This window comes from Phycodurus eques, chromosome 21 (assembly GCF_024500275.1).
Source record: "Phycodurus eques isolate BA_2022a chromosome 21, UOR_Pequ_1.1, whole genome shotgun sequence".
Taxonomy (NCBI): domain Eukaryota; kingdom Metazoa; phylum Chordata; class Actinopteri; order Syngnathiformes; family Syngnathidae; genus Phycodurus; species Phycodurus eques.
Window position 1 is genome coordinate 11,905,199 of NC_084545.1, and position 25,365 is coordinate 11,930,563.

The 25,365-nt window shown below is 39.8% G+C and overlaps 1 protein-coding gene across 1 annotated transcript; it reads right to left on the reverse strand.

The window, feature by feature from the left end:
* Positions 1-1,485: 1,485 nt before the first annotated feature.
* Positions 1,486-24,748, reverse strand: LOC133396460 (receptor activity-modifying protein 3-like). The gene is made up of 4 exons (XM_061666344.1): positions 24,454-24,748; positions 9,352-9,381; positions 9,106-9,265; positions 1,486-3,803 (listed from the first exon to the last, which is right to left on the reverse strand). Exons 1-4 carry the CDS (start codon positions 24,503-24,505, stop codon positions 3,548-3,550), a joined length of 498 nt encoding a protein of 165 aa, XP_061522328.1. The 5' UTR covers positions 24,506-24,748; the 3' UTR covers positions 1,486-3,547.
* Between the last annotated feature and the right edge of the window lie 617 nt (positions 24,749-25,365).

Below are 25,365 nucleotides of genomic sequence, written 5' to 3' on the forward strand. Positions count from 1 at the left end.
ACGGCAGAGCAACTTTACATGGAAGTTGAATGGCACCCTCATACTTCCTGTGCCGCTTTTGGTCAAAAAGCACTAGGTCAACCCACTTCCCTGTATTCTTCTGTCAACTCTGGGAAAAAGATTTAATATCCTTCCTGCCTCCAAGTGGCTGGTTATGGAGGCCTTCTGGAAAGCCATCCTTTAGGGAACCTGCACTGCTAGGTCCCGCCTGTCGTAAACTATGGTCCCCTCAGTATGCGTCTATAAACACTCGATGTTTTATGTCTCTGAAGAAACAAAATCGCTCCACTTCTTTCCTGGAGTTCCAGTGGAATAAATTGTGCTTGTGTGTTTGCTTGTGTTTGTTTAGATAGTAACTTATGATACTGGCATTGTATTGTGCTCACTGAGTTTGTGGTTTCCTGCTTTGTCCTCTCAGTCCACTCATTCTGGATTAAAGTGGGTGTCTACAACAAAACCAACATCATTGACCATCGGCCGCTGTCAGTGACGACTGCTTTGTTTGACTCTGTATTTACGCGATACGATGATAAGATTTAATCAGCATGCCTTGGTGTTCTTCTTATTGTTTTGTAGGTTTACACATAGCAAATGTGTTGTCTATTTAAATGTCTGGACGTTTGCATACGTCAAAATTGTTGACTTAATAAAAGAATGATGTCTCTGCTTGAATACGTGCACAAATGCCCGAATAAACACTCCCAGAGAACCAATGAGCCAATTCAAGACAATGTGTTTCCAAGAAGAAATTCTCTGGAGGATAAAAATATTCACCCACTCCCAAGTCTAAGAGGTATTGTTCATATAAAAGAACAATTAAACGCAATAAAGCTAGGATTGTTATACATTTGTAAGTGAAAATCAGTGGCGTCAGTTTGTCGGCTTCCATTCTATTATAAAACATTTGGAAGAGATCCATATTTAGCCACCAAAGACCACGCGCTGCTCATGCAACACCCAGATGACTATGAAAATCTTTTTAACTATAACTACAGTATAATGCATAAATTTTGAAGATCTTTTGAGACATTGGACTGAATGCCTGGTACTGCGAGTAAATCTTCCAAAAATGATTGAATGATATCACCAGACTTAAGTGTCTGTTTCATTATATTTTAAAGAAATCGCTATATTTTTTTTTTGTATTGTTGTTCACACAGCTACACTACTCAGAGGTGACAAGTTGTTAAGGGGAATACAACAGAATTACGTGTCGTTTACATGTCATTGTTACGCTGAAAATAGAGTTTTTTTTTTAGGCAGTTTGTTTACATGACAATGTCATTTTGGAGCCAGAAAAACCTAAAGTGTGTCAAATTTTAAACTTATGAACAATTTACAACGACATTGTATTCAAATGAAAGTTTCGGATAAGACGTAAGAAGAGAAGCCATTGGTTGGCATGCATGTGACCAAAAAAAAACAAAGAAAACAATAAAGAGGCGGATACATTACACAGACGACAAGTATGAAGTCTCAGTGTATTAACAGTATTTTATTCTTCAGTATCTGATAAGTTACACTGTTATAAAACAGCCACAAGAGACTCAAAATAGTTGAATCATAGTGTTGTCACATGTTTGTTTATCATTTCCAGTGACGACTGCCCCATGAGTAACTCAGCAGTGAGTGGAAACTTGCAGAATCCCTTTAAGTCCATGTTTAGGGTCCTTTTCATCCTTTCATGTATCATGTTTAAAATGTTGTCCTTTGGGAATCTTATTTCCCATGAGTTGAAAGAGTTCCATCACCAGATACTTTGGCCTTCCGCTAGAATACAGTGCGCTGACTGACAAGAACGTCCAAGGTCACTGGTCTCGGTCTGCCCAGTCGATTTCTACATCGAAGTGTTCAAAACCTAAAAAGGTCATATTGTTTCGCACTGGATATGCACATATAACTCTAAGGCAAATACAATAAATAGTTTGAATTTTTGGCAAATATACATGAATTCTTTCCAGAGTTAGATTAGCAACCAGTGCCTGGATGAACAGCTTAATATAAAGCAAACAAAAAAACTCAACCTTTATGATTGGAAGGGAGCAAACTCTGTCTACCAGTTTTGATAAACCATATTGTCATTTGTACAAATAGAAGTGGAATGGAATAGTTCCGAAATAGATTTTAATCCTTACTTTAAACCTTTGAAATCCGTAAATGGCACAGGAGGCTTGAGACAAGACCTTTGTGGCCTTAATGTTTGGGTGGGAGACTATTGTCTCTTTTGTGGTTCCCACCATGCTTTGCAACTGCAAATAAAGTCAATGAACATGATGGTTTGGTATGATATTCACACCATCAACTATCACTATGGGTTTAGCCACAACAGTGAGCGGGTTTAGACAAAGGTTGTGTTTTGTTTTCAAATGGAATTTTGACAAAATGAACAGAATTACCCAAAATCATATAATTTAGCCTATCTAGGAAGATACTGTATTATGTAGACTTTGATTGGTTTATGTTGGTGTTAATTAAAAGCCCCTTGTGTCATGTATGATGCCAAAGGACAAGACTGGCGATGCATTATGTAATTGGCCTAATGGGTCCAAATCAGGAAACTACATCCGCTTCATCATGGTTTGATTCATTTTCACATGGTAAAAAAAAATGAATAAAAATACAAACAAACCAAAATTGATCGCAACAAATCCTGTGTGATAACGCTCTAAAAAGGAGGAATGTTTTGGTGTACAGACTAGAAAGGAAAACAACACAACGTAACACAAAACTGGCTTTTTCCGATAGCTTTAATACTTATCTTGGCAATCCAACAGGCTACAGGAGACCAGCAACTTGGTGAGCATCTTGATTGTCCAAAGAAGACATTCTGTTTTCAGTTAACATGCAAACTGCTAATTTGCTAAACAGGAAAACAAATGTTGTATGTCTTTACATCACTGTTATGTCTTTTAGGTCTTACCTGATTTGCCATGTGGATCAGATCGAGATTGGACCCCTTTCTCAACACAACCGAACAATGCCAGTTTGTTTGGACCTCGAACCGGTTGATTTGGTCAATTACTGCATTTACACTTGAGCAAATAATCACACTGAGGGGGGAATATGAACTAGAGTTTGATGAAAACTGATTACATGATGCTAGTGTGAAAGCACCCACAATGTTTTAACTTTTTATTGTTATCTTTAGGTGGTGGATTGCTGGAACATCTGCAGATCAAATGACCGTCTAAATCAACCTCCCAAAACTTTCGAACACTGCTTCATTTTGTACAGTGGTGTTCTGATGAGTCACTGATGGTGCAGTGGTACACTCGCCTGACTTTGGTGCAAGGCAGCGTGGGTTCAGTTCCCACTCAGTGGCGTTGTGAATGTAAGTGCAAATGGTTGTCCGTGTCTATATGTGCCCTGCGACTGACTGGTGACCAGTTCAGGGTGTAGTCCGCCTTTCGCCCGAAGTCAGCTGAGATAGGCTCCAGCGACCCTAACCAGGATAAGCGGTGTTGAAAATGGATGCATGTTCTGATGATGTCTTTTATTCACAGTCCAGCTCCCCTCTTACATAACGGTATAACGTCTCCCTCTCCTTCTAAGCTAGGTTGTCGCTCCTCTTGCTGCACCACACCACCAGGACAATCATGGCCAAGGTGAGGAAAACAGGAATTAGGATGAGGATAGTTAACGTGTTGTCAGGAGGGTCCACCCATACCACCTGCTCCAAAGTGCAGTTGGAGAAAAAGTGCTTGTGTATGCGGATGATGTATCTCTCCACCAGTGGATTAGGCCAGTAGCAGTGGACAACGTCGGATTTGGTCTCTGTACAGAGCGTAAAGACATGGTACTCACTGTGGAGAAAAGGAGGAAGAAAGGGAAAGGATTACAGGTAAGTAAATAGTTAAGTAAACTGAGCAGGTCAAACGTGTACCATTTCTATTACAATTTTATTTTCGTCCGAGAGGTTCAATGGTGTCAAACTTACATTACATACGCTACATAAACCTGTTTTCAGGAATGACAATATTAATATGTACAGTATATTGTGGTAAGACGTAAACACTTTGCCATCTATTAAGACACAAACGTCTTCTTCTTTCAAGAAGCTTTGCAAAACAAAAACTAATTAAAGCGCTCCAGTGGTTTAGTTACTGGTATTGACAGACTTTTAGCAAGTAATCCGTCATTGTGACATGGAATGTGTTTCCTTTTACTCCCTTTTTGGCCCAGCTGTCCAATTTGTCGCGACGAGCTTTCAGAAGGATTCAGAGACTCCATAAAGTCTTAGAGCTGAACTCTGATAAATCCATGAAAACCACCCTAATCCCCTCTGTCTCCATCCAAAACGGACAATCCTTCAAGTAGTTTTCTTGCTCAGCAGTGAATATAGCAACACTTGTGTCTCAATCGACACTCACTGGCTCCACATGTGAGGAGTAAAAGATCGGCAAATCACAGTGGTGATGACACCATGATGAAATAAACTTACTGGAAGGCTGCTGGTTCGTGATGAAGTCATAATATACGATAATCCAAGCAGCCCATCAGAAGAGATCACTGAACACTTAATGGGTCACACGCTATTGGATTTCCTTAAGTATGATACTAAATGTGTGGAAAAAGTCTAAATATTATGAGAATAATATTTTGCAAATATTTAATTAAATAAATGGAAAAGCCATTTTAATAAGGAATGTACAACTATGTATTATCGTACTTTATAGAAACATATGGCAGAAAAATAATTAGATAACATGTAAATAAACAGTTTGTGCGTCATGTTTAATTCATTGTGGCGCTTTCTGGTGCGCGCGGCTTGGCCACCGGGCAGCAGTATAATGCAGTCATGCAGACAAACGAAGAACAGTTTCACTTAGGTATCTCAGTAATCGGCTGTAAATGTTGTTGTTTTCTGCAGAGGATAAATAATATATGCCTGTGAGTATTGGTATATGCTGTTTACAAGTCTTGCTGCACCCTTTTTATTCAAATATCCCTTCCTTAAAGAGTTGTACGCGCAGACTGTTAGACGCTATAAGTTAGCCCACCAATGGAGTTTCCGATTATGTGTTAGCAATAAGCTAGTCGACTCAAAGGTTATGTGGTTGTTTTAAATATACAATGTGCAATTCTCTTTTCGATTTCTCGCTTTATATTTATTTTTTTAACCGGGATTGGCATTAAACAGCTTGAAGTGTCTTTTTGTTGCTTGTTGTGAGGTGAGTTGAGTTGAGCTGAGTTCACTGCCACCATTCAGCGTTCGTATCTCAAATATCTGCGCACAAGCCAAAGCAAAGAAATCGTCCAGCTTATATCTAAAAAAAAAGTCATTTGCGGAATACCAAGCATGTGCGAATGGTAGTAACTGATTTACACATATCTTTATTATTATGCCATAAATCTTTCCAAAAGAACAACTCGTGAAAGGCCAACATGGCCTCTAATATATGAGCCGTCACACCCCATTGCCCGCCAAGCACCACATGAATGTGTGCCCTCTGACGTCAAGCCGTCACTATTGTTTTGAAGGCGCTTTGCTTAGGCGCTGCTAATCAAATAAATTCTGCTGCCTGTAGCAGATGTATTTTGTGCGTGTCTGGTGTGTGTCGTATATAGATGTACTGTACGTATATTCGGCAGGACATTGACAAAGGCACCATATGCCAGCGATAATAGAAATCTTTTGCCTCCTCTCCAATCTGAACTCAGTATTAGTTGGGTAATAAACAAGGTGAAACTCATCCTATTTTAGTTCATGCGAGTGTGTGGAAATAGGAAAAGGTTTTCGCCAACAGGCTTGGAAGAAAATTGGGTAGATAAAATTTTTATTACATTTAGAATGTTGCCTTTGGATCTAGAGATCTGCTATGCCTAAACATTCTGAAAAAGGTACTTGTTGTAACTATAACATTTATTCACGTTTCTTGTTTTCTTGATATAAGTGAATGATTTGTATCTTAATTCTATGACAGTGCATCTTCTTTGTCTTTTTTTTCTGTGTGTTCCTGTACAAATGTTACCTGTTGACTGAGTGATGGGAAAAAGACAAATTTAATGAAATATAGAATGAGTGTTTTGAGAAGTGCATTAGGTCGAGCTTGTGTTTGGAATTTGCGGTAGGCTTTGGGCAGGTTTGTCAGTTTTGGTTTCCTGCTTCTATCTTGTGAGTCCACAATTTAAAAAAACAAAAAATAAATGAAAAACTAAGGTTTTATTACAATCACACCAAAAATTTAAAACTGTGATGGTAACAGTCGACAACTGTTTATGGGGTATATAATAAATAATTAAGATCCATATTCCCCTTTTCAGTGACATTCTTATATTTAATACAAAACAATATACTGTAAATTCATATCCATGTATATAATCTGCTAGGGTAGGCTCCAAAGCACTTGACCTGGTTCATGTCACCACACATGTAGCACAGTATGCTGAAAGACAATGGTAAGACTATCGAGCCCATTACGACATCAAATATTCCGTTTGCCCTTTGGGTGGTGTTCTGACTCACATCAAACATAAAACATGGAATGCATTTAAAGTGGAACCGCTATGGTTGAGCAAAGTTCATTCTAGGATGCTGGTCAACCTCAGACGAAGACGTAAAATCCCCAAAAGAAATCATGTAAATAGAAATCATCTGTTTTCATAAATCCTTTATCAACTGGACAGGCACTTTTAACGTAACATTTTAACAAGATATGTTACCCTATCAATATTAAAACAAAACAAAAGTCCATGATCACCAAAAAAAAATAATATTAGAAAGGTAATTCTTGTATACATTTCACTATTTAACTGTCAAAAGAGTTGAACAAACCTGGCAGTGGGTAATACAATATACAGTATATGAATCTGTTTCACAAACAGATGAAGACACCAAATAACAAGAAGTTTGCTTTTAGTATTAATGGTTCACAGGCAATCTTAGGGTTACCTTTTTATAGCAAATTATCATTTAGATGTATCAGTGACTGCCAAAAAATATCTGAAGAATCGCATCTGGCCCTCACGGGTGCCAGACATCTTTAGATTATCTCTAGTCCGGATAATGCGGCACCACGGCCCCTTAAGACTTCCTGCTCCTGAAATATGAAGCCACTATGCGCGGCAGATCGACTCAAAAGTCATGAGGAGATAAATGATTGATTCCCATAAATGAAGCATAAAACATGGAGTCTTTCAACATTCCATCCTACTGACATGTTATAACACAAGCTTAAAACATCCAATCATCATCTGAGCTGTTTGTGCAGCAGCTGCACTGTGGGGAAGCGCGACACATTTCTCAAATAGAAGACGCTCTGCAGGGGCCACTGCTTGTTTAAGCATGAGGTTCTTTCCTCTCAGAGCCTGATCCCCTCTCACCACTCTGGTTGTCTTGTTCAAGACAATCTCTGTATATTTGCCTTTCCCTCCGATCCTCGCCCTGTTGCGAGAGATTACGTGTATCTACACTCATTTAGAATTAGAACATGTCTCTGCGTGGGTCGTCGCTCTTGTTACTCAGTATCGCTTCCCCTCTCTAATTGCAAACAAACGTGTCATTTCCCTAAGCAAAGGCATCATTGTTATAAACTAGAGTGATGCAACAGCGTGCTTCCTGTGTCAAGTCTGCTGAAAATTAAAAGGAGAAAGTCAGAGGAGACTCTAAAATAATACAGACTTGGACCATGTTCAGAACTCGCTCTCTCCCACAATAGCAGGGGTCAATTTATGGCTTATTCTCGACAAATCCAAAAATGACACATGAATATGATATATCGGTATGGGCTCTGCATTCCTAAGACATATAGTTAAAAAACATAGGTTGATTTTCACTGTTTTAGACAAAGGCAACATACGTTATCGGTTATCTAGCCTCATCTGTAACCCGTAATGAAATTTTCGACAGCTTTTCAGACACATGACACACACACACATGCACTTACATAAGTGGAGGTAAACACAATGACATCTCCAAATGCAAACACCCCAAGTGTTCCAATTTGGGGGGATATGGAGCAAAACTTTCAGTTCACACCATCAACATGAGTGATGGCCAAGGCACTAAATGCACAGCCTGCCATTGCTTTGTAAAATTTGTCAAATGTGACTTAAAACATTGAGTGTACAGTGTACAGCAACATGTATTATGTTGGTGAGAGTTTAAGCCTGGAACAAATTAGTTTGTGTTTGGTTGTCTGTTTGTTTTGAAATCAGAGCAGCAAGTATATGTGTTGAAATTAAATGTTCTTGTGCACATTATCTTTGAAACGCTGTCTTTCTTTGAACCCTGATAGAGCTGATGTGCTACTCATCATCTTTTCAGATGTTTCCGAGCATGCCTCAAGCCAAACATGTGTCTTCATGGAGCCCGCGCTGAACGACCCAAGTTAAGGAGGCTAATTTTAGCACTCAGGCAGAGGTGGCATGTGAACTGATGGTCTTTTTTCTTCCTGGAGTTACTCCATCATATTAAATCTTGTGATCAGATGATAATTACATTTTAATTGCCCACGTTTGTGCAACAAGTCAGCTCTTGACAAATATAGACATTAGTGTGTCATCGCACTTAACAGTTCAACAATTCAACTGCAATAAAAATGTAACTGAAATCAAATTAAACGTCTGAGAAGGGGTACCCAAAAATCTAGAAAATTCTTGCTTACAGCCACGTATTTTTTTTTTAAATACATTTTGGCGATTGACTTAAAAAATTAAAAAAAATAAAAAAACATACACTCTCAAGCAAGGCAATTTTTATTTTGAGATGCAAATAAATGAAATGTGACATCTAACCTAGTTTTAAAGGGTTTAGTTCATGTAAAGTTAAAATTAGATGTGTGGCTTGAAGATAGCTTCAAATGTATTAGTGGCACCCGATGTTTCTAATTCTTTTTGCTCTCTCACCGTGGGAGCTAAAAAAAAATTTTAAAAAAAAGGGATCCATATTATTGTCCTTTTTTTTCATAGCAATGCTGTTGCCGCAGATCCACCATACTGAATGACCAAGTAGCCTAACGGGACAGGTTTTGAAAACGAAAGAAAGAAAGAAAGAAAAACATTAGATTTTTCTGAAGCTGCTGCACCTGGCACAACCCTAGAAAAGTGCCGCCTTAAATGATACTACAAACTGTGATAAAACTACATGCACTGTGTATGTAATACCTGATAAAGTGAGTGAGGTTACACCAATACTGAGGGTCTATGTGAGCCATGTTGCGCTTGAAGTCTTCACCGCAGACCTCCACTTCCCACTCCAAGCGCGACTCGTTGCAGGGTCTCCTTGGCCGGGCAGAGGTGGGTTCGATGTTGAAACTCTCTGTAGCTGCGAAGTAAAAAGAAACTCATCAAGAAATTCCATCCAATGGTTAAATCCAAGGCCGCTCAAACCTTGATTGAATGGACGCTTACCTGACAATCCTCCAACCAACCAGGCATTGACTGCAAATAAACAAACGGAAATTCATTGTAGGCTTCTGGTGAAAAGACACGGTTCCAATACGTGAATTGAAAATGGAAATAAGCCACAAACAACCTATTTCTTTTTCTGACATGCACATCTGTCTCCCTGACCTTTAGCCCCACATATTATCATCCCCTCATCCCTCGCATCCCTGGGTCATTATGATCATACTGCATGTGTCACAGCTATCGCTGTTGGATCATTGTTCACGTCTAACTTTGCAAAGCTAACAAAAACATCACACATCGATTTCTATATTTTAACTGGCAGATTTTGTGACAGACGTGCTAACCAGTAGTGCTAGGTGCTGCCCACCAACGCTGCAATGAAATGTTTTATTTTGCTGAGAAAAAGCCAATACTTCTTATGTACAGTATGCATGATGTCCGACTAAATTCCCAGGAGAACCGTTACACACAGAGGCATTTCTCTGAAACATGTCAACCATTCCTCCTTGCTGAATTCAGGCAGCGATTGGGTCACGCTCATACCACCAAGGTTCAGCTTCATTGGATTACACCCAAGCGCAACTGTGACAAAGCTGAATAGAGATTTGAGCAAAGGGGAACCTCTTCCGCAGTAAAAGCTACAGTATAACATACAATAAAAGCAAGCCGTTATGGGTGACAAAGGTAAAAAAAAAAAAAAAAACACGGGAAAGGTGTCCATTTATCTATTTTAGGTGCTGCACTTCCAAAGCAGAAGATCTCTTTAAAAGACCCCATGGGGTAAACACTATACGTAGCTAAGTCTGCTAAATTTAGAATTCCCCATTTGAGGATTTAAAGGACGCTTGGAGGTCGACTCACTCACTGATGAGAAATTTCACCTTATGCATTTACTATACAGAATACTGTACAAAAAAGGATAATATAACAATAAATGTCAGGAGAAGACCACACTGCGCTCAAGCACCGTAAAACTAAACAATGTTCAATCATATTTTCCTGTCAACCTTGTTACATACAACGATGTTTTGCAATACAAATGAGTGTTACAATAACTCATAGTCCAGATTTGAAAACAGAAGACCAGGTAGGTGCCCACCTCTGACCACCTCACACCAAGCGTTAGCCCAATCTCAGATGCAGGAGTGCAGTTTTATTGAAATCTGGATGTGGAACACTGAACCAGCTCTGCGCTCCACTCTGTAGACCTACAGTACCTTTCCCACTACTACGGGCCAATCAGACCCTGGACAATGGGAGCAGGAGCTTGGGTCGAGGTCACGGTTCTCAGTGGGAAAATGGTAATACTGAAACGGTGGATCTTCACCCCAGCCTACATGCTTGCGTGTACATGCATTTGTTGATAAGAAAACCACTTACAATAGCACAAAGCTTCTAAAGACCAATTACATATGTAAATATGTCAAAGCATTTTGTATTTGTTACATTTTGGTCCAACTGCTGCTAAAATGTTTAAAGAAAATTCAAGAAGTGACTGTCAAAGCAAAGCAAATGTATTTATATAGCGCATTTCATACACAAGGTTACTCAATGTCCCTTACATGATTAAAAGCATTTAAAACCAGAGGGGGGGAAGCAGCTTATAAACATTTAAAACAAAGAGGGAAAAAATAAAAGTACAATTAAAACAGCATACAGTGCAAGAAATAACATTTAAAAGTGTAAATCTTCTAAAAAGCATGAGAAAAAAGAAGAGTTTTTAACCTGACGTCAATTTTGTTGGCAACTCATTCCATTTGTGTGCAACATAATAGCTCAATGCTGCTTCGCCATCTTTGCTTTGGTCTCTGTGCTCCACTATTTGACCTGAGTCAAAATAACAATAATATTTATATGCAGTAATGTGCAACAGTTTTACGAAGTGTTCGGGACCAGTATTTTTTCTTTTCTTTTCTTTTTTTTACTATTGTAGCTATTTACAACTTTTTCATTTTAATTACTTCTTAGGTAAATGGAGTGGAATAATTTTTAAGGCATTAGAACTTCTTCTTTTTAACACTGCAATTGACTGGTGACCAGTCCAGGGTTTAACCCACCTCTTGCCTAAAGTGAGTTGGGATAGGCTCACCTGTGACCTCAATGAGTACTAGCATGATAGTTAATGGATGGATGGATATTTTTATTAGCACTGAATACTGCTCCTCATAATGCATTAGTTTTTTAGTTTTTTAAAATGTATTGTATAGAGTGAAGGAATCTCTTTCATTTTGATCTACCGTATATAGGACAGCAGTTAATTCTCAATCCACTCTACCTGCATCATGATCTGTCGGCAAAGCAGACAGAACCGGCCTGAGCAGAAGGAAAGCGTGTGTGAGTGATTTGTTTCACCCAGTGGATCATGCCAGATTGTGACTTAATGCAGTTTGTCTCACTCGCAGTTCAACAAAGAGCCAAGTTGAGATTTGGATTGCAGGAGAATGTGCCAGAGGAGAGAATTTGGCTAAGCAGCAGTCAATTATTCTATACCGGCCATTCGGGGACAAGGAAATTCTCAGTTGACGTGTCAAATATAAATTAGACAATTAGCATTCAATTGGATTCACCTTCGTGATCACTAGGGTGTCACTAGGGTGAGGAAGCAGATCAGAATCAGAATCAGAATCAGAATGACCTTTATTTGCCAAGTATGTCCAAAAAACACACAAGTAATTTGTCTCTGGTAGTTGGAGCCGCTCTAGTATGACAACAGACAGTCAATTGACAGAGAACACTTTTGAGACAAAAAGACATTGAGGAAAACAGTCACTGAGCAATAAATGTTTGCTTGTTATCTGGTAATGCCGGTACAAATGTATTTATTTATTTATTTGACAATTGTGCAAAAAGATGCAGGGTCCTCTAGCACTTAGAGCAGTTCGAATGACTCATCTCGCAATAGTCCATGACCATCGTGCAAAGGGCGCCGAGACTTCAAGGAGTGTACGCGGTTGTATGCAGATGGTGGCCAGACAGCAATTGCTGACGAGGTGAACTCCTTCCGTCACCAAGCTCATCATAACTGATGATGTGATTGTACAACGTATATCACATCCATTTTTTTTCTCATTGAAACGCCGTAAATCAATTTAAGCTCACACAAAATCACCACAATTTACTTTTGGTACATGTTCTTAGTAAAGAAAAATCGTACCATATTTAAAGACACAATAAAACAATAAAATAGAATGTAAAGAAATCAACTTTTGTGTAATTGCTGTACGTTGGGACAAGTCAAAAGTGACTGTATGTGTATGGTGTTGTATGTGTTAGTCTGTGTGTTAGTGTCTGGGCATGAGTTTTGGCCTAATGTAGCTCCTGGTGAGTGTTCTCATGTTTGTCCTGTTCGATAAATGGCTGAAAGTGCATCAGGGAGTCTTGGTCTCAAATTGTGGCTCTCAAAACAAAGACAGAAATAGACCAAGCGATGGCTCATAACTTGAGAAAATCGAGAGTGGGAGCACTCATGTAATGCTCTCAAGTCAAAGTAGCATTGTACTAGCATGTGGTGGAAACAAGTTTTTTTTTAACATAACATAAACATGGGAGACAAAGACTAACAAGACAAGACGACACAAGAAGTGAAGAGAAGCAGTGATGTCAAGTCTCCAGTTCAAGTCACATGTCAAGTCTCCAGTTAACCAAAGAGTCATGTTTTTGGAATGTAGGAGGAACCTGGAGTACCTGGCGAAAACCCCTGCGAGCGCAGTGAGTACACCCCTGCGAGCGCAGTGAGTACAGTGCATGAGAACTCCACACAAGAGAGCCAGAACCTCTTGGCTCTGAGGCAGACATGATCAACATAAGTCCATCATGGAGGTTCTGGTGCCTCTGCTGGTTGCAACCATGTAGTGCAGCCCGTTTTTCATCAGTTGCGTCAAGACACAATTAATCAACAATCAATTCCACCCAACTGACCAACATCCTTTAAGCCCATTAAACATTTGATTCCCATGGCTACAGCTATTATTAAAACACTAATATACACACTACTACTACTAAAATAAAAGTCAAGCTGGTCTATTAAAAATAACATCAATTCAAGTTCTTGTTTGACTAAAGGATGACTGATAATCTTTCATATCCGCTGTCATCCTACATTTGTTCGCCTAGCAAGAGAAATGAGGGGAGGAATAAAGGAAATAGAAGATCAATTAATGTCCTAATTGTTTCCAAACAGAATTGAAGCACAGCCAAACAGGTGCTGCTTGTTTATCAGTCTGTCTAATTCTAACATGCATCACCTTGGAAGATACTGTATGTATTTACTAGAGGGGATTGTTTGTACTATGTTTGTACTATTGCCGCAAAGCATTTCATTGTAGTACCCCTTTATAAGGCAATGGACCAAATTAGGTACAACTAAAATGGAACCCGCACCAGTTGGGAAAAAGATAATAATAGATAACAATAACAAAAACCAAGAGTGTTTTAAAAAAGTAAGTGTTGACATTTTTTATTCCCAAGTGTTTCCATGAGTATCCTGTAAAGTTCCAAATCTTTTGTTAGTTTAAACACAGGGAAAGAAAAAATGCTAAATGCATCCCGAACAGGATATTAAGCAGTCTGAGTGTGTATTAATGCCCAAGGCTACATTATCTTCTGTTTCTCATCTATCAGTTAATTGGGACAGGAAACGAATACTGATGCTCACTAGACTTCCTGAACAACAAACATAATGCACCCTTCCGCAATATTCAGACCTAAAGATAATGCGAATGAAGATGATTCTGATTCCTTATTCTGATTCTGATTCTGATGTATGTGCCCTGCCATTGCCTGGTGACAAGACAAGTCCAGCGTGTATGAGGTGTTTCACTCGAAGTCAGTTGGGATAGGATTCATTCACCCATGACCCTAACTAGGATTAGAAGCAGTGTAAAAATGATGGATGGATGGTATCACATTAGAGCCTATGAGATTTTGTTTTCTCCCATTTGGCCCGATTTGGATGTGTCAAGTCTGCATGAAGAGGAAAAACATTCATGGACTCGGATACCTTTAGATCAGAATCAAGTCTCGTTTAAATTTGAATAAAACACTGACATGAATCAATCAATGCTATTGTAAGTTATAAGGACATATTGGATATACCCTTTTAATGAAGCCCAGACATCAATAAAACACAACTGCAAATACTCAAACAATAAATATGGTATATTACAGTTGTGTAGTCCATTAAATATGGGAAATGATTGCTGACGGTTATCACATCCTTCAGACCTGCTGTGATGATCCAGAATTACTCAATGAACTTGCGTGCCAATCCTCATGTCCAGTTCTAATGACATTTTCAGCTATTTTCAAGGAATCCCCACTGTATGATAGCACTGATGTTATTTTCATTGAAACGAAACTGGAAACAACATGCGTGCGGTCACTGACGCCATAATGGTTCCCTCGCCTCACTTGCGTCGGTTCAGTTCTCACCCAGTGATGGTGCGAATGTTCAAAATGGACACGGACATCACACGCTTTTGATTTACAGCAGGTGTCTTGTTTGGCTATATAAATACCTCATCAATCAGCGAATATTTGATCAGTCTGCATCCCCTGCTGTCAGAATGACAGAAATATTTTTTGTATGTACAGTTTAGATTATGATTGACATCAGAGTCCATACATTTTATTTTTGGGCATATTGACATATACATATTTGCCATGACACATATCAGAAGCAGGCCACACGGTAGACATGATAACTGTTTCATTTATACCACGTATAGGTTTGAATCCACCCTTTATATTCTCAACCTAAAACTCATTTTGTTGGAGCGAGTTTCTCCTTATTGTCTTCCCCGATTCAGAGCCTGAAAAGGCTATCAAGCGGGGAATGTCCATTTCCTCTCATCGTTCCTGTTGTGGAATGTTACATTTTTAATCACTGTTCATCATTTATGCCCTGCGAATGACTGGCAACCAGTGTGTACCGCGCTTCTTATCCAAAGTCGGCTAGGATAGGCTCCCGTTCACCAATGACCCTGAACAGAATAAGAAGTCGAAATTGGATGGCTGTTCATCATTGATCATAGCAATATTGCCCTCCTTTATGTCAGTAATATTACATTCTGCAGTGCTGCTCGAGCATCAGTGCTTGCATGTCCTATTGAATTTCTGTTTTTGAAACATTTCATTTTGTGTTTTAGTCTTATATAACGCCAACACCCGCGAGACAAAACAGTCGGTAAAAATCTGCATGCATGGATACATTTAGTACAAACACAAGTGAGTATTCAGGAGTACGACTTCTGACTTTCCTCTGTGCTCTTTGAAGATCCTTTTCAAGCCCCATTGACCATCTGCAGAGGCACAATAGAGGCGAGGAGATCAATGAGTGCGTGAAACATGAAAGGAAGTGCTTGTTTTGTTTGTAGACCCGTGGTGCAAGAAGATATTATATACTTTCTTTCAGATTAGAAGGAAAATTAGGATTAATAGGGATGTGGGCCTTTTTACTTTAAATCCCTTTTTTTCTATAGCAAATAATTAAAAAAAAATCGATCCATCTATCAGTCTATTTTTTTATAGGGCTTTTCCTCATTAGCGTCACACCTATGGACAATTTTGAGTCTACAAAACTTAACATGCATGTTTTTGGAACATGGGAGGAAGCCGGAGTTCCTACGCAAGCACTGCGAGAACATGCATAAGGCACACAGGAAGGCCGGAGACGATATTTGAACCCAGACCTCAGAGGTAGACACGCTAACCAATAGTCCAGTGTCCTGCCAGGAAGAATATCTTCCTTCCTCATTTGTGATTCCATCTCTTGGTTCTAGGGGGAATCACAGCTGCTCAAATGAAACCTGGGGGTCTCCTGCTTGAGGTCAGTGAGGCGGATCGCTGATGGTTGCTTGTGTTTAAAAGAATTCCCTGCACTGCAGATGTCAGGAAAGACAGATTTAGAGTTGAATGGATGTCAAAACATGAACTTTTCATGTCCATCACACTATGAATTAACATCCAAAGTATGCTTTCTGTTAAATTAGATGTGAGTCTTAAGTAACACTGCATAGGGAATCAACTGGTAGCCTTCAGGAAATGCTTTTATGTAACCGTGGACCTCTCATTTAAATCGTACCAGCATATAGTTTTGGACTGGCAACTGTGATTTGAATATTAATCCAAAAACTGTGTGTCGTATAATATTCATGATGCCGCAAAATTGATTTGAAAGCAATGCAACCTCCGGCGGTACGAAGTGCCAGCAGCAAACAAACTGCAGAGGTCTAACTTGCAAATGCAGCATCTTAAAGCCGCTGTGTAACAGGCACACAATAGGAAGAGGAGCATCCCATAATATGCCCAGTAGCTCTAACTTTCCTGCTGTCAATCCATTGCGCTGGGCGCCTCATCAACATTCAATAGTGGAAAACCTCAGCGAAAGCTTTGTTTTTTGGCATTAGTTTTAGCAAGCTGTTGACGACAGATAAAGAACACTAATACGATGATGACAAAGTGAATTGCCTGGTTCAATGGACTGGGAAATCACAGTTGTTTACCAAGTGGAACAACAGCATAACAGGGGACTTGATTCAGACTCTCCCATCAAAATCCCCGTACACGTCGACACCACTTCTCAAATGTACTCGTCAAAATCATTTAAGGCCAAAAATGCACCAAAGCAGCTTACTTCCATCGCCTCATTGATGAAGCACAAAAACAAGCTGAAACAGAACACTTTCAGCTATTAAATCTAAGATTGTTGTTTGGTGCTACATCATGACAGACATTAATCAGCCACTTTCCGCTAAATGCATCTGACAGTAGTCTTAATAGCAGATGTTAAAAAAAATAACGCTGTTTCCATTTGTGACATTAAACATCAGTTATCTTCCTGCTCAAGACCAACTGACATTAAGCGTTTTCAATTGGTACTTATTTAAAGACACAACATTATTAATCATTGTGAGGGAGATGGTCCCTCCACGTTGTCTGTTTGTTAACACAAAAGGTCGAGGTGACACAGCCTGGCACTGTGACTGTGCCGGAAAAGCCAAAAGGCAGCAACGGAATGATTATCACTCTCCCTTTGGTCAAAATCTCATCAGTAACCTTACATACCAACGAGAATTATGAATCATCAAGTCACAAAAATCCTCCTGTACTTTTCCTTTAATGACAACCCATCATAACCCATCATTCCAACTCTGCAGAAATGCTTCATAGTCTCAGTTTGTGTAACATGCTAAACCCCCCCCCCCCCCCCGCCCCCTGACCCCCCACACAAAGAAAAAAATAATAAATACAACCCTGCAAATATCTGTGTAGTCTAGCTTCAAAAATCAATACAGAGCTTGTAATGTTAAAGAGAAATATAGTGCAGCCCGAAAGCTGAGTACAATATGAGAAACACATGAAATAATAAACACACAATTTTGACAGTATCTCTGCAAACACCTTCCAGTTCCCCTTTATTATGTCTCTGTTAGTTTTTTTACTTTTTCTTTTTTTATATAGGTGTTTAACTTCAATTTTTCCAGTCCTTGTTTGAGTAAGAAATGTTAAATTGCTTCTTAAAATTGCTTGTGCAGTTCATAAACGTTTTATGAGCTAGACTGTTTGAGGCTGGTAATCCCTTAAAAAAAGTTTAAAATTGGGTGTCATGATCCAAAATCTGTCAACATTTCTAATACTTTTATATTTTCTGAACACATCATGTTTTCATTCACAGCATGCTTGACACCTCATTTGCTATTTGTCATGATGGGGATATGCTCCAGTGCCACTTGCAATAGAAGAAAAAAAAACACAATAAAGAGCAATAAATAGTGAAAATCCGAGAGGAGAGTAATTGAAGCCCCACTAAAAAGGTTTATAAATGTCTATATATCTCACAAGACGGCAAAAAATCAATACTTTTCTTCAACCCCAATTCCAATGAAGTTGGGACGTTGTGTTAAACATAAATAAAAACAGAATACAATTATTTGCAAATCATCCATCCATCCATCCATCCATTTTCTGAGCCGCTTCTCCTCACTAGGGTCGCGGGGGTGCTGGAGCCTATCCCAGCTGTCATCGGGCAGGAGGCGGGGTACACCCTGAACCGGTTGCCAGCCAATCGCAGAGCACATGCAAACAAACAACCATTCGCACTCACAGTCACACCTATGGGCAATTTAGAGTCTCCAATTTATGCATGTTTTTGGGATGTGGGAGGAAACCGGAGTGCCCGGTGAAAACCCACGCAGGCACGGGGAGAACATGCAAACTCCACACACTCGGGGCCGGGGATTTAACCCGGATCCACAGAACTGTGAGGCTGACGCTCTAACCAGTCGGCCACCGTGCCGCTTTGCAAATCATGTTCGACCTATATTTAATTGAATACACAACAAAGACAAGATATTTAATGTTCAAACTGATCAACTTTATTGTTTTTAGCAAATAATCATTAACTTGGAATTTCATGGCTGCAACACGTTCCAAAAACGCTGGGACAGGGTCATGTTTAACACTGTGTCACATCACCTTTTCTTTGAACAACATTCAATAAACGTTTGGGAACTGAGGACACTAATTGTTGAAGCTTTGTAAGTGGAATTCTTTCCCATTCTTGCTTGATGTCCACCTTCAGCTGTTCAACAGTCCGGGGTCTCCTTTGTCGTATTTTATGCTTCATAATGCGCCACACATTTTCAATGGGAGACAGGTCTGGACTACAGGCAGACCAGTCTAGTACATGTCCTCTTTTACTACGAAGCCATGCTGTTGTAACACGTGCAGAATGTAGTTTGGCTTTGTCTTGCTGAAATAAGCAGGGGCGTCCATGAAAAATACGTTGCTTGGATGGCAGCATGTTTCTCCAAAACCTGTATGTTTGTACCGCCGGCTTCACTGGGCCGGAACTCATCTAAGATGGACTGATGCAAAGTGGAAAAGTGTTCTGTGGTCCTACGAGCCCACATTTCAAATTGTTTTTGGAAATTGTGGACGTCGTCTCCTCCGGGCCAAAGAGGAAAAGAACCATCCGGACTGTTATGGACGCAAAGTTCAAAAGCCCCGGGACAATAGCTTCCAAAATAATCTGTGAATAGGTACATTTGTGAATAGGCGAAGTCGTGAAATGTGGGGAACAATGTATGGAAAATACTGTCTGTAATGTAGCGCCTGTGTTGATGCACGTGCCTTTAAGAGGCGGGGCCTGCTGGCGTGGCATGTGATATCGGTGAGCAGCTTCTGCATGAGTGTGCTCAGTGTGTTTTACTGCTCTCGTTCTATAAACGGCTGAAAAGTGCATCAGCGAATCCGTCTTCCCTTTAGTTTTGTATTCACATTGTGAACCTAGCCATGCAGTCTTTCTAATTAAAGTGTACTCATGCCACTCTGCCAAAAGCAATTTATTTTTCAATGTAACTTTTTAATGCAATGTTAAATGTATGGTTAAATGTAATGGTAATTTTAAGAGAACCAATGCAAGAGCAGTTTTTTTAGGGGGAGACGGCTGTCTTTTTAAAGATAACAATAAATAACATCCAATTACCCAAGTAAGATTACATTCAATCAGAAAAACCCTTTCTGTTAAATGAGGCTTTGAATGGCACTTCAATTCTTAGCAAAACATTTACTTGATATACAAATTATACTGTGTGGCAAACCTGGGTTATGCAAGAACTCTGCATTAAGAAATCAGATTGCTTAACTCTTTGCGGAGTTAACACACTCTTTGCTCTGAAGCAGACATTTGAATATTTTCCTCATTCAGCTTTAACTTGTTAGGTTTTTCCCACAGTATAGCTGGGAGCATTTTCTCTCATTAGAATATAAAGCTCTTGCCAGCTATCTTTGGTGATTTCCTGCTAGATTTCCAATCTACATTAGACTATCCAAATTTCTTTTCAAGAAAAGTGCCTGTCATTTGAAATCAGCCAGTGTGTGAGCTGGCTTTTGGGTGCAAACTATCCCCTTGTCAGATCCTCTTTATCCTGATATAAATAGACATCTGGTTGGCATCCTTCCACTCAGCTCTTTTGCGTTGGACTGCACGGTGGCGCCGTTTCTTAAACACTAAGGCCAATATTTTGGTCCATACGGACAGGACTTCACGGGGTAGAGTAAAACCAGGCTACCTTTTTGGCCATGCTTGGTGAGAGACAGTGGTGTCAGCGAGACCTCGGTGTCAGACTTTGATACGAGCAGGAAGCGCAAAGCAGACAAAGTTCAAGCCTCTTCTGTTGCCTGAGATTTTCGCGGCCTCCTGAACGATTAATCATGCTTTCAAAAGGCTCTCACTGCTACAGAAAATGTTCGGAGATTGACCATACTAATGTAACTATAAGCTATTATCATTTGAATATTCTCTATTAGTCACATAAAAGGAATGCAGACATACTATTACAATAAGTTTACAACAAGAGACTGTTTCTGTTGCTGTTTTTTTGGTTTTTTTTTTTTTTTTTTTATGAGAATTTAATAGGAACCAGAAAGAACAAGCACAATGTTGTGTTACAACAATACTGTTTAGGTGCAACATGAGCATGAACATGCACAAGTACCCACGCAATCCCACAGAGTGTGTCAAGTCAACAACACTGTCCACAAACATGACCAACATGCCCAAAAAGATGATTAAAAGGTAAGCACGAGATCACATTCATAGCTAGATGCGAGCTGAAGGAGTCAAAGTTGAGACCATGATGGCTGGTTATCTGACCAAGGGGGGGACAGGTCCAGGATAAAGAGGAGGGGGCTTAGAAGTGTACCTTGGGGACACTTTGGGGAGTGATGGGCAGTATGGGATGTGCAGTTATTGACTGAGATGAAATCATTTTTGTCAGAAAGACATGATTCAGTCTGAACCAGTTTGATGTTACAGTGAACTCCCATATATTCCGCATTCGCAAATTCATCTCATCACTGTTTTGGGGGAGGAACCTGTTCTCCGTTACTCTCTGAAAATCTCACCTTTTCACTCATTTTGCTCACAGGCCCAGGCACTGTGAATTATAAAAGAATTGCTTTGGTGCCATCTTGTGGTATCTTGGTCACAAGGAACTATGTTGTCGTGAGGAGAGGAGCTTCTGTCGTCTTTCATAATTCCATCTACCCATCCATCTATTTTCTATAGCTCTTGCTCTCATTCAGGTTGTGTGTGAGACAGAGCCTATCGCAGCTGAGTTTGGGAACTTATCATCCACACTAACATTCACACATATGGACAATTCAAACTCTTCATTTAACCTAACATGCATGTTTTTGGAATGTGGGAGGAAGGAGGAGAATCCCAGAGAAACCCCAGACAAGCAAGGCGATGACAAGCAGTCTAAAAAAAAAAAAAAAACAGATGGATATACAAGCAACACGTAATAAATATGTGCTGTTAAAACACAAAGAATAGCCAGCTGCATATGCACGTCAAAAAGATAAATAAACAAATAAATAAATACTTTTCCTTGCCCAAAATGTTTCTTTCACATGTCAGTGGAACAGAAGAGGCCCGAGGCACGTTCGCTCGCTGAGAATGAATGAAGAGCTGTTTATTGGCCCAAGCACATGCTTGGCACTCAGTGGGACGCCTTCTTCTCCTGTAACACAGATGGGGACCTTCGACTCAAGCAAACTGCAGGCCTCAGTGTGAAAGTAACAAATCACTGTGACTCATTGGGATCCTCCTGGGTTGTATCTCTTAAACAAACTGCCCTCAAACTTTCTTCCTCCCAACAGGGATGCTTGATGAGAAAATCGTCTCGTCTAGACAAGAGTTACTGTGGGGAAAATCCACACTGCATGTAGAGTATTTCGTATGATGTCTAACCGTATTCATCTATCATCTATGATTTTTACATTTTACCAGAACAAGAGAGAAAAAATAGGAAGAAAAATGGCAATGTAAGCATTATATCTGAGCACTGCCGTGAGGGCCACATCTGTCATATGGCTGAGGTCCATGGAGGGGAGGTCCCAAGTGAAGGCCAAACACAGACCACATCCTCAAGTCTCCAATGAGTTTTTCAAACTGTGTCTTATTGTCTAATTTGCAAATGCCAAAACACAAATCACTTTACTTCAGTTAAAATCGGTTCTCCAACTAATCAATTTAGGTCAACATACTTGCTAAGATTCTAATCCCTTGGTAATGTCACATTTATTCACAGGTAGATGTTGCTGGATATAAAAAAAATTAATACATAAATAAATAAAAAAGACAATGGAAAGAAAATTGCAAAAATAGGAAATGATTTCAAAAAGCGGCCGATTATGAGACAAGTTTCCATGGGTCATTTTCAAATACAGTAATTTCATCAAGAATGGGAAAGACACTTGGGTAAGAGTAGAGCCAATGGTGTTGGCCCATTGAAATGGACTTCTTAATAACGCTAAAGACAAACGTGCATAACGGTAAAGGCATAAACAGCCTCATAAAAATGATGTAAGTTGCACAATTTACATGCTTTGCCCTTCAAACTCTGAGGATACAAGTGCATAAATGATCCTAACTACTCATTAAACCCATTACATTCTTGTCTTTATACAATTGTAACGGTAAAGACATTCAATAGTTGCGACACTTTCACAACAGGAACGGGGGGGGGGGGAAATCCTACATATCCAAAAATGTAGTCAGCATCTTCAGAAAACATGCATTCGGGACACCTAACAGTAAAGACATTTTGGCATTTAAAGTTAGGAAAATATTACTTTCCATTTTTTTTCTTTTTTCTTAAAAACAATGAGGGCATTTTGATGGATAGCAACTGCCAATAATTCAACTACTCATATCAAGACAATACAATATCAAAAATGGTGCCATCATCAGCACAGTGCACGACCACCCGAGAAGCTGCTCACTATCACGCCACCCAATTCAAACCGGGTACATAAACTCACGAGTCGCAGCATTTCCACCACATGAAAACATATTTTCATACATGATTTAATCCTTTTAGGACCAGCTAATGAGCCAGATCCAGGTCCCATTGGCCTCGATATAGGTCAGCTCTGTCCACTGGGGCACGCCAGGGTATAGTCCCCCTTCGGCACTAGTCATGGAGGACGTTTGCGACTCTTCTTCTTGAAGCCTCACTCATTATACCCGTTTCTCACCCAAGTTATAAGGCTAACATCATTACGCACGGTGTATTGATGTTATTGAGATGAGGGATATTAATCAATGATTTGATTAAGAATCCTTTCAAACGTGTGGAATGAATGGTATCGGCAGTTTGGGCTGTACTGGGTCAGGAGTTTCTGTTGTTTCACTCGAAACGACTCAAAGAGCAACATGAAGCTGTGGATAATATTTACAGTAAAAATGCATACAAAATAATATCGAACTATTTCCAATTAAATGTGTAATTGATTACAAATTTCATACGCCCATCCCTCATGTTTATGTTCAATAAGCGTGGCAGAAAAGAAGGCGAAAACTTGACTTATGTAAACGTTATAAGGTACACTTAATCAAATGAACACAATTTATCGTACAAATATACACAAATCATAAATGCAACAGTAAGTTAGCGTGTAGAACTGCACTACATTACACTGAGAGATGTTTGTACTATTTTGGTTTACTTATGTGGTCACATGAGGGGTTCCAAATATTGTATTCAGTTCTCAGTGTGACATTATGGAGTTCTCGCTCAGCGTGTGTCGTGAGAGGTCATCAGGTGTTAATTTGTCCAAAAATCTTTTATTTGTAACAAATGACCTATCTTTGTTTGTCTAGCTATGACAGTGGCATAGAGTGACAGGCAGAACGTGTGAATGCTCTTCTACGGCAGAAGGTACATAATTATGATATTATTTTGTTATTGTTTGGTGTGCCATGAGATGTTTTTTTGTTTTTTTTCCCAGTGTAAAATACTGCATATGCCTTGACTCAACAAAGTGTGTGAAACCACACACTTTATTGACCATATCATACGAACAAATCCTGTATATCGCACATGTATTCGTGCATCTTTAGCTGTGTCAATCATTCTTGTCTCAGATACTGAAAGCTCAAACTGCATGCGTCTTCTGTCATGACAGCTAAACAGGTTAAATAGTTGAAGTGTACCATGATGCCTTATTATTAGACTGCGCAGGTGCACCTGTTGTGTGGCCTGTAGATGTGGAGAAAAAAAAATATTGAATGAAGTTATTTCAAAGACTCACCTAAAATCCCAACAGCCAAAAGTTTGAGCACTGCAAACCAATTTGTATCCATCCCGCTGTGTGGATCCACTTGGACTCTGAATGAAAGCTCAGCTGCAGCTCAGTAAAAATGTACATTTGAAGCGTACCATTGTTCTCCCTAAAAGACGAGACCGAGGTCCGTCATGCTGGGGTTCGAATGGGGGCGATCCGAGAAAGCATACGAAATAAACGAGGATTCCTGTGCGTGATTCCCGTGCGTCCCGGTGATGGTGATCTAGACTTGTCCGTAGTGAGGAGTCAGAGCTCAGCACCAGTCCTGCATCCCAGTGAGGAGGAGGAGGAGGAGGAGGAGGAGACCGAGGAGGAGGAGGAGACCGAGGAGGAGGAGCAGTGCAACTGGACTACTCAGACATCCGTACCCTTTGGTATGCGTCCCAATAACTGCTTCAATATGTTATTGAATACCAACGGGCCAAAAATGCATACTACACCTTTTCTCGTTCCGTTCCAAAACTGTGCAATTTCGTCAAGCATGAAAACTAGGAACCGCTGTGAGGTCATCTCAAAAACTAACATGACAACACTGACCTCATGTGGTCATTCGTTCCATGTCATTGACGTTAAACTGCTCTTTGGCTCCACGAGTAGTGCACTAGCAAAACGACGAGGGCGCACTAGTGGAACGACTGTCTTAAGAAACATGTTGTCCCAGTCTTAGTGACACTTTTAGCCGACTATTAAACCTTATTAGTAAGCTACTTTGCTGCACTACTAACACTTCCAGGCCCGTTTGAGTACGCATGTGTCAAGCACTAGTAGCCTCCCGGACCCTACTACTTGCCTTGCCTCATTATAGTAACATGTAGCGGTCCTACGAGTCTGCCATGGACCTTAAGATGAATATCAATGATAGGTAATAAATGCTCCAAC

Coding starts and splice junctions, on each gene's coding strand:
- LOC133396460 (XM_061666344.1), bottom strand. CDS start 24,505: ATGGATACAAATTGGTTTGCAGTGCTCAAACTTTTGGCTGTTGGGATT. Junction 9,382..24,453: donor TTTGGCTGTTGGGATTTTAG/GTGAGTCTTTGA, acceptor GTTTATTTGCAG/TCAATGCCTGGTTGGTTGGA. Junction 9,266..9,351: donor GTTGGTTGGAGGATTGTCAG/GTAAGCGTCCAT, acceptor TTTACTTCGCAG/CTACAGAGAGTTTCAACATC.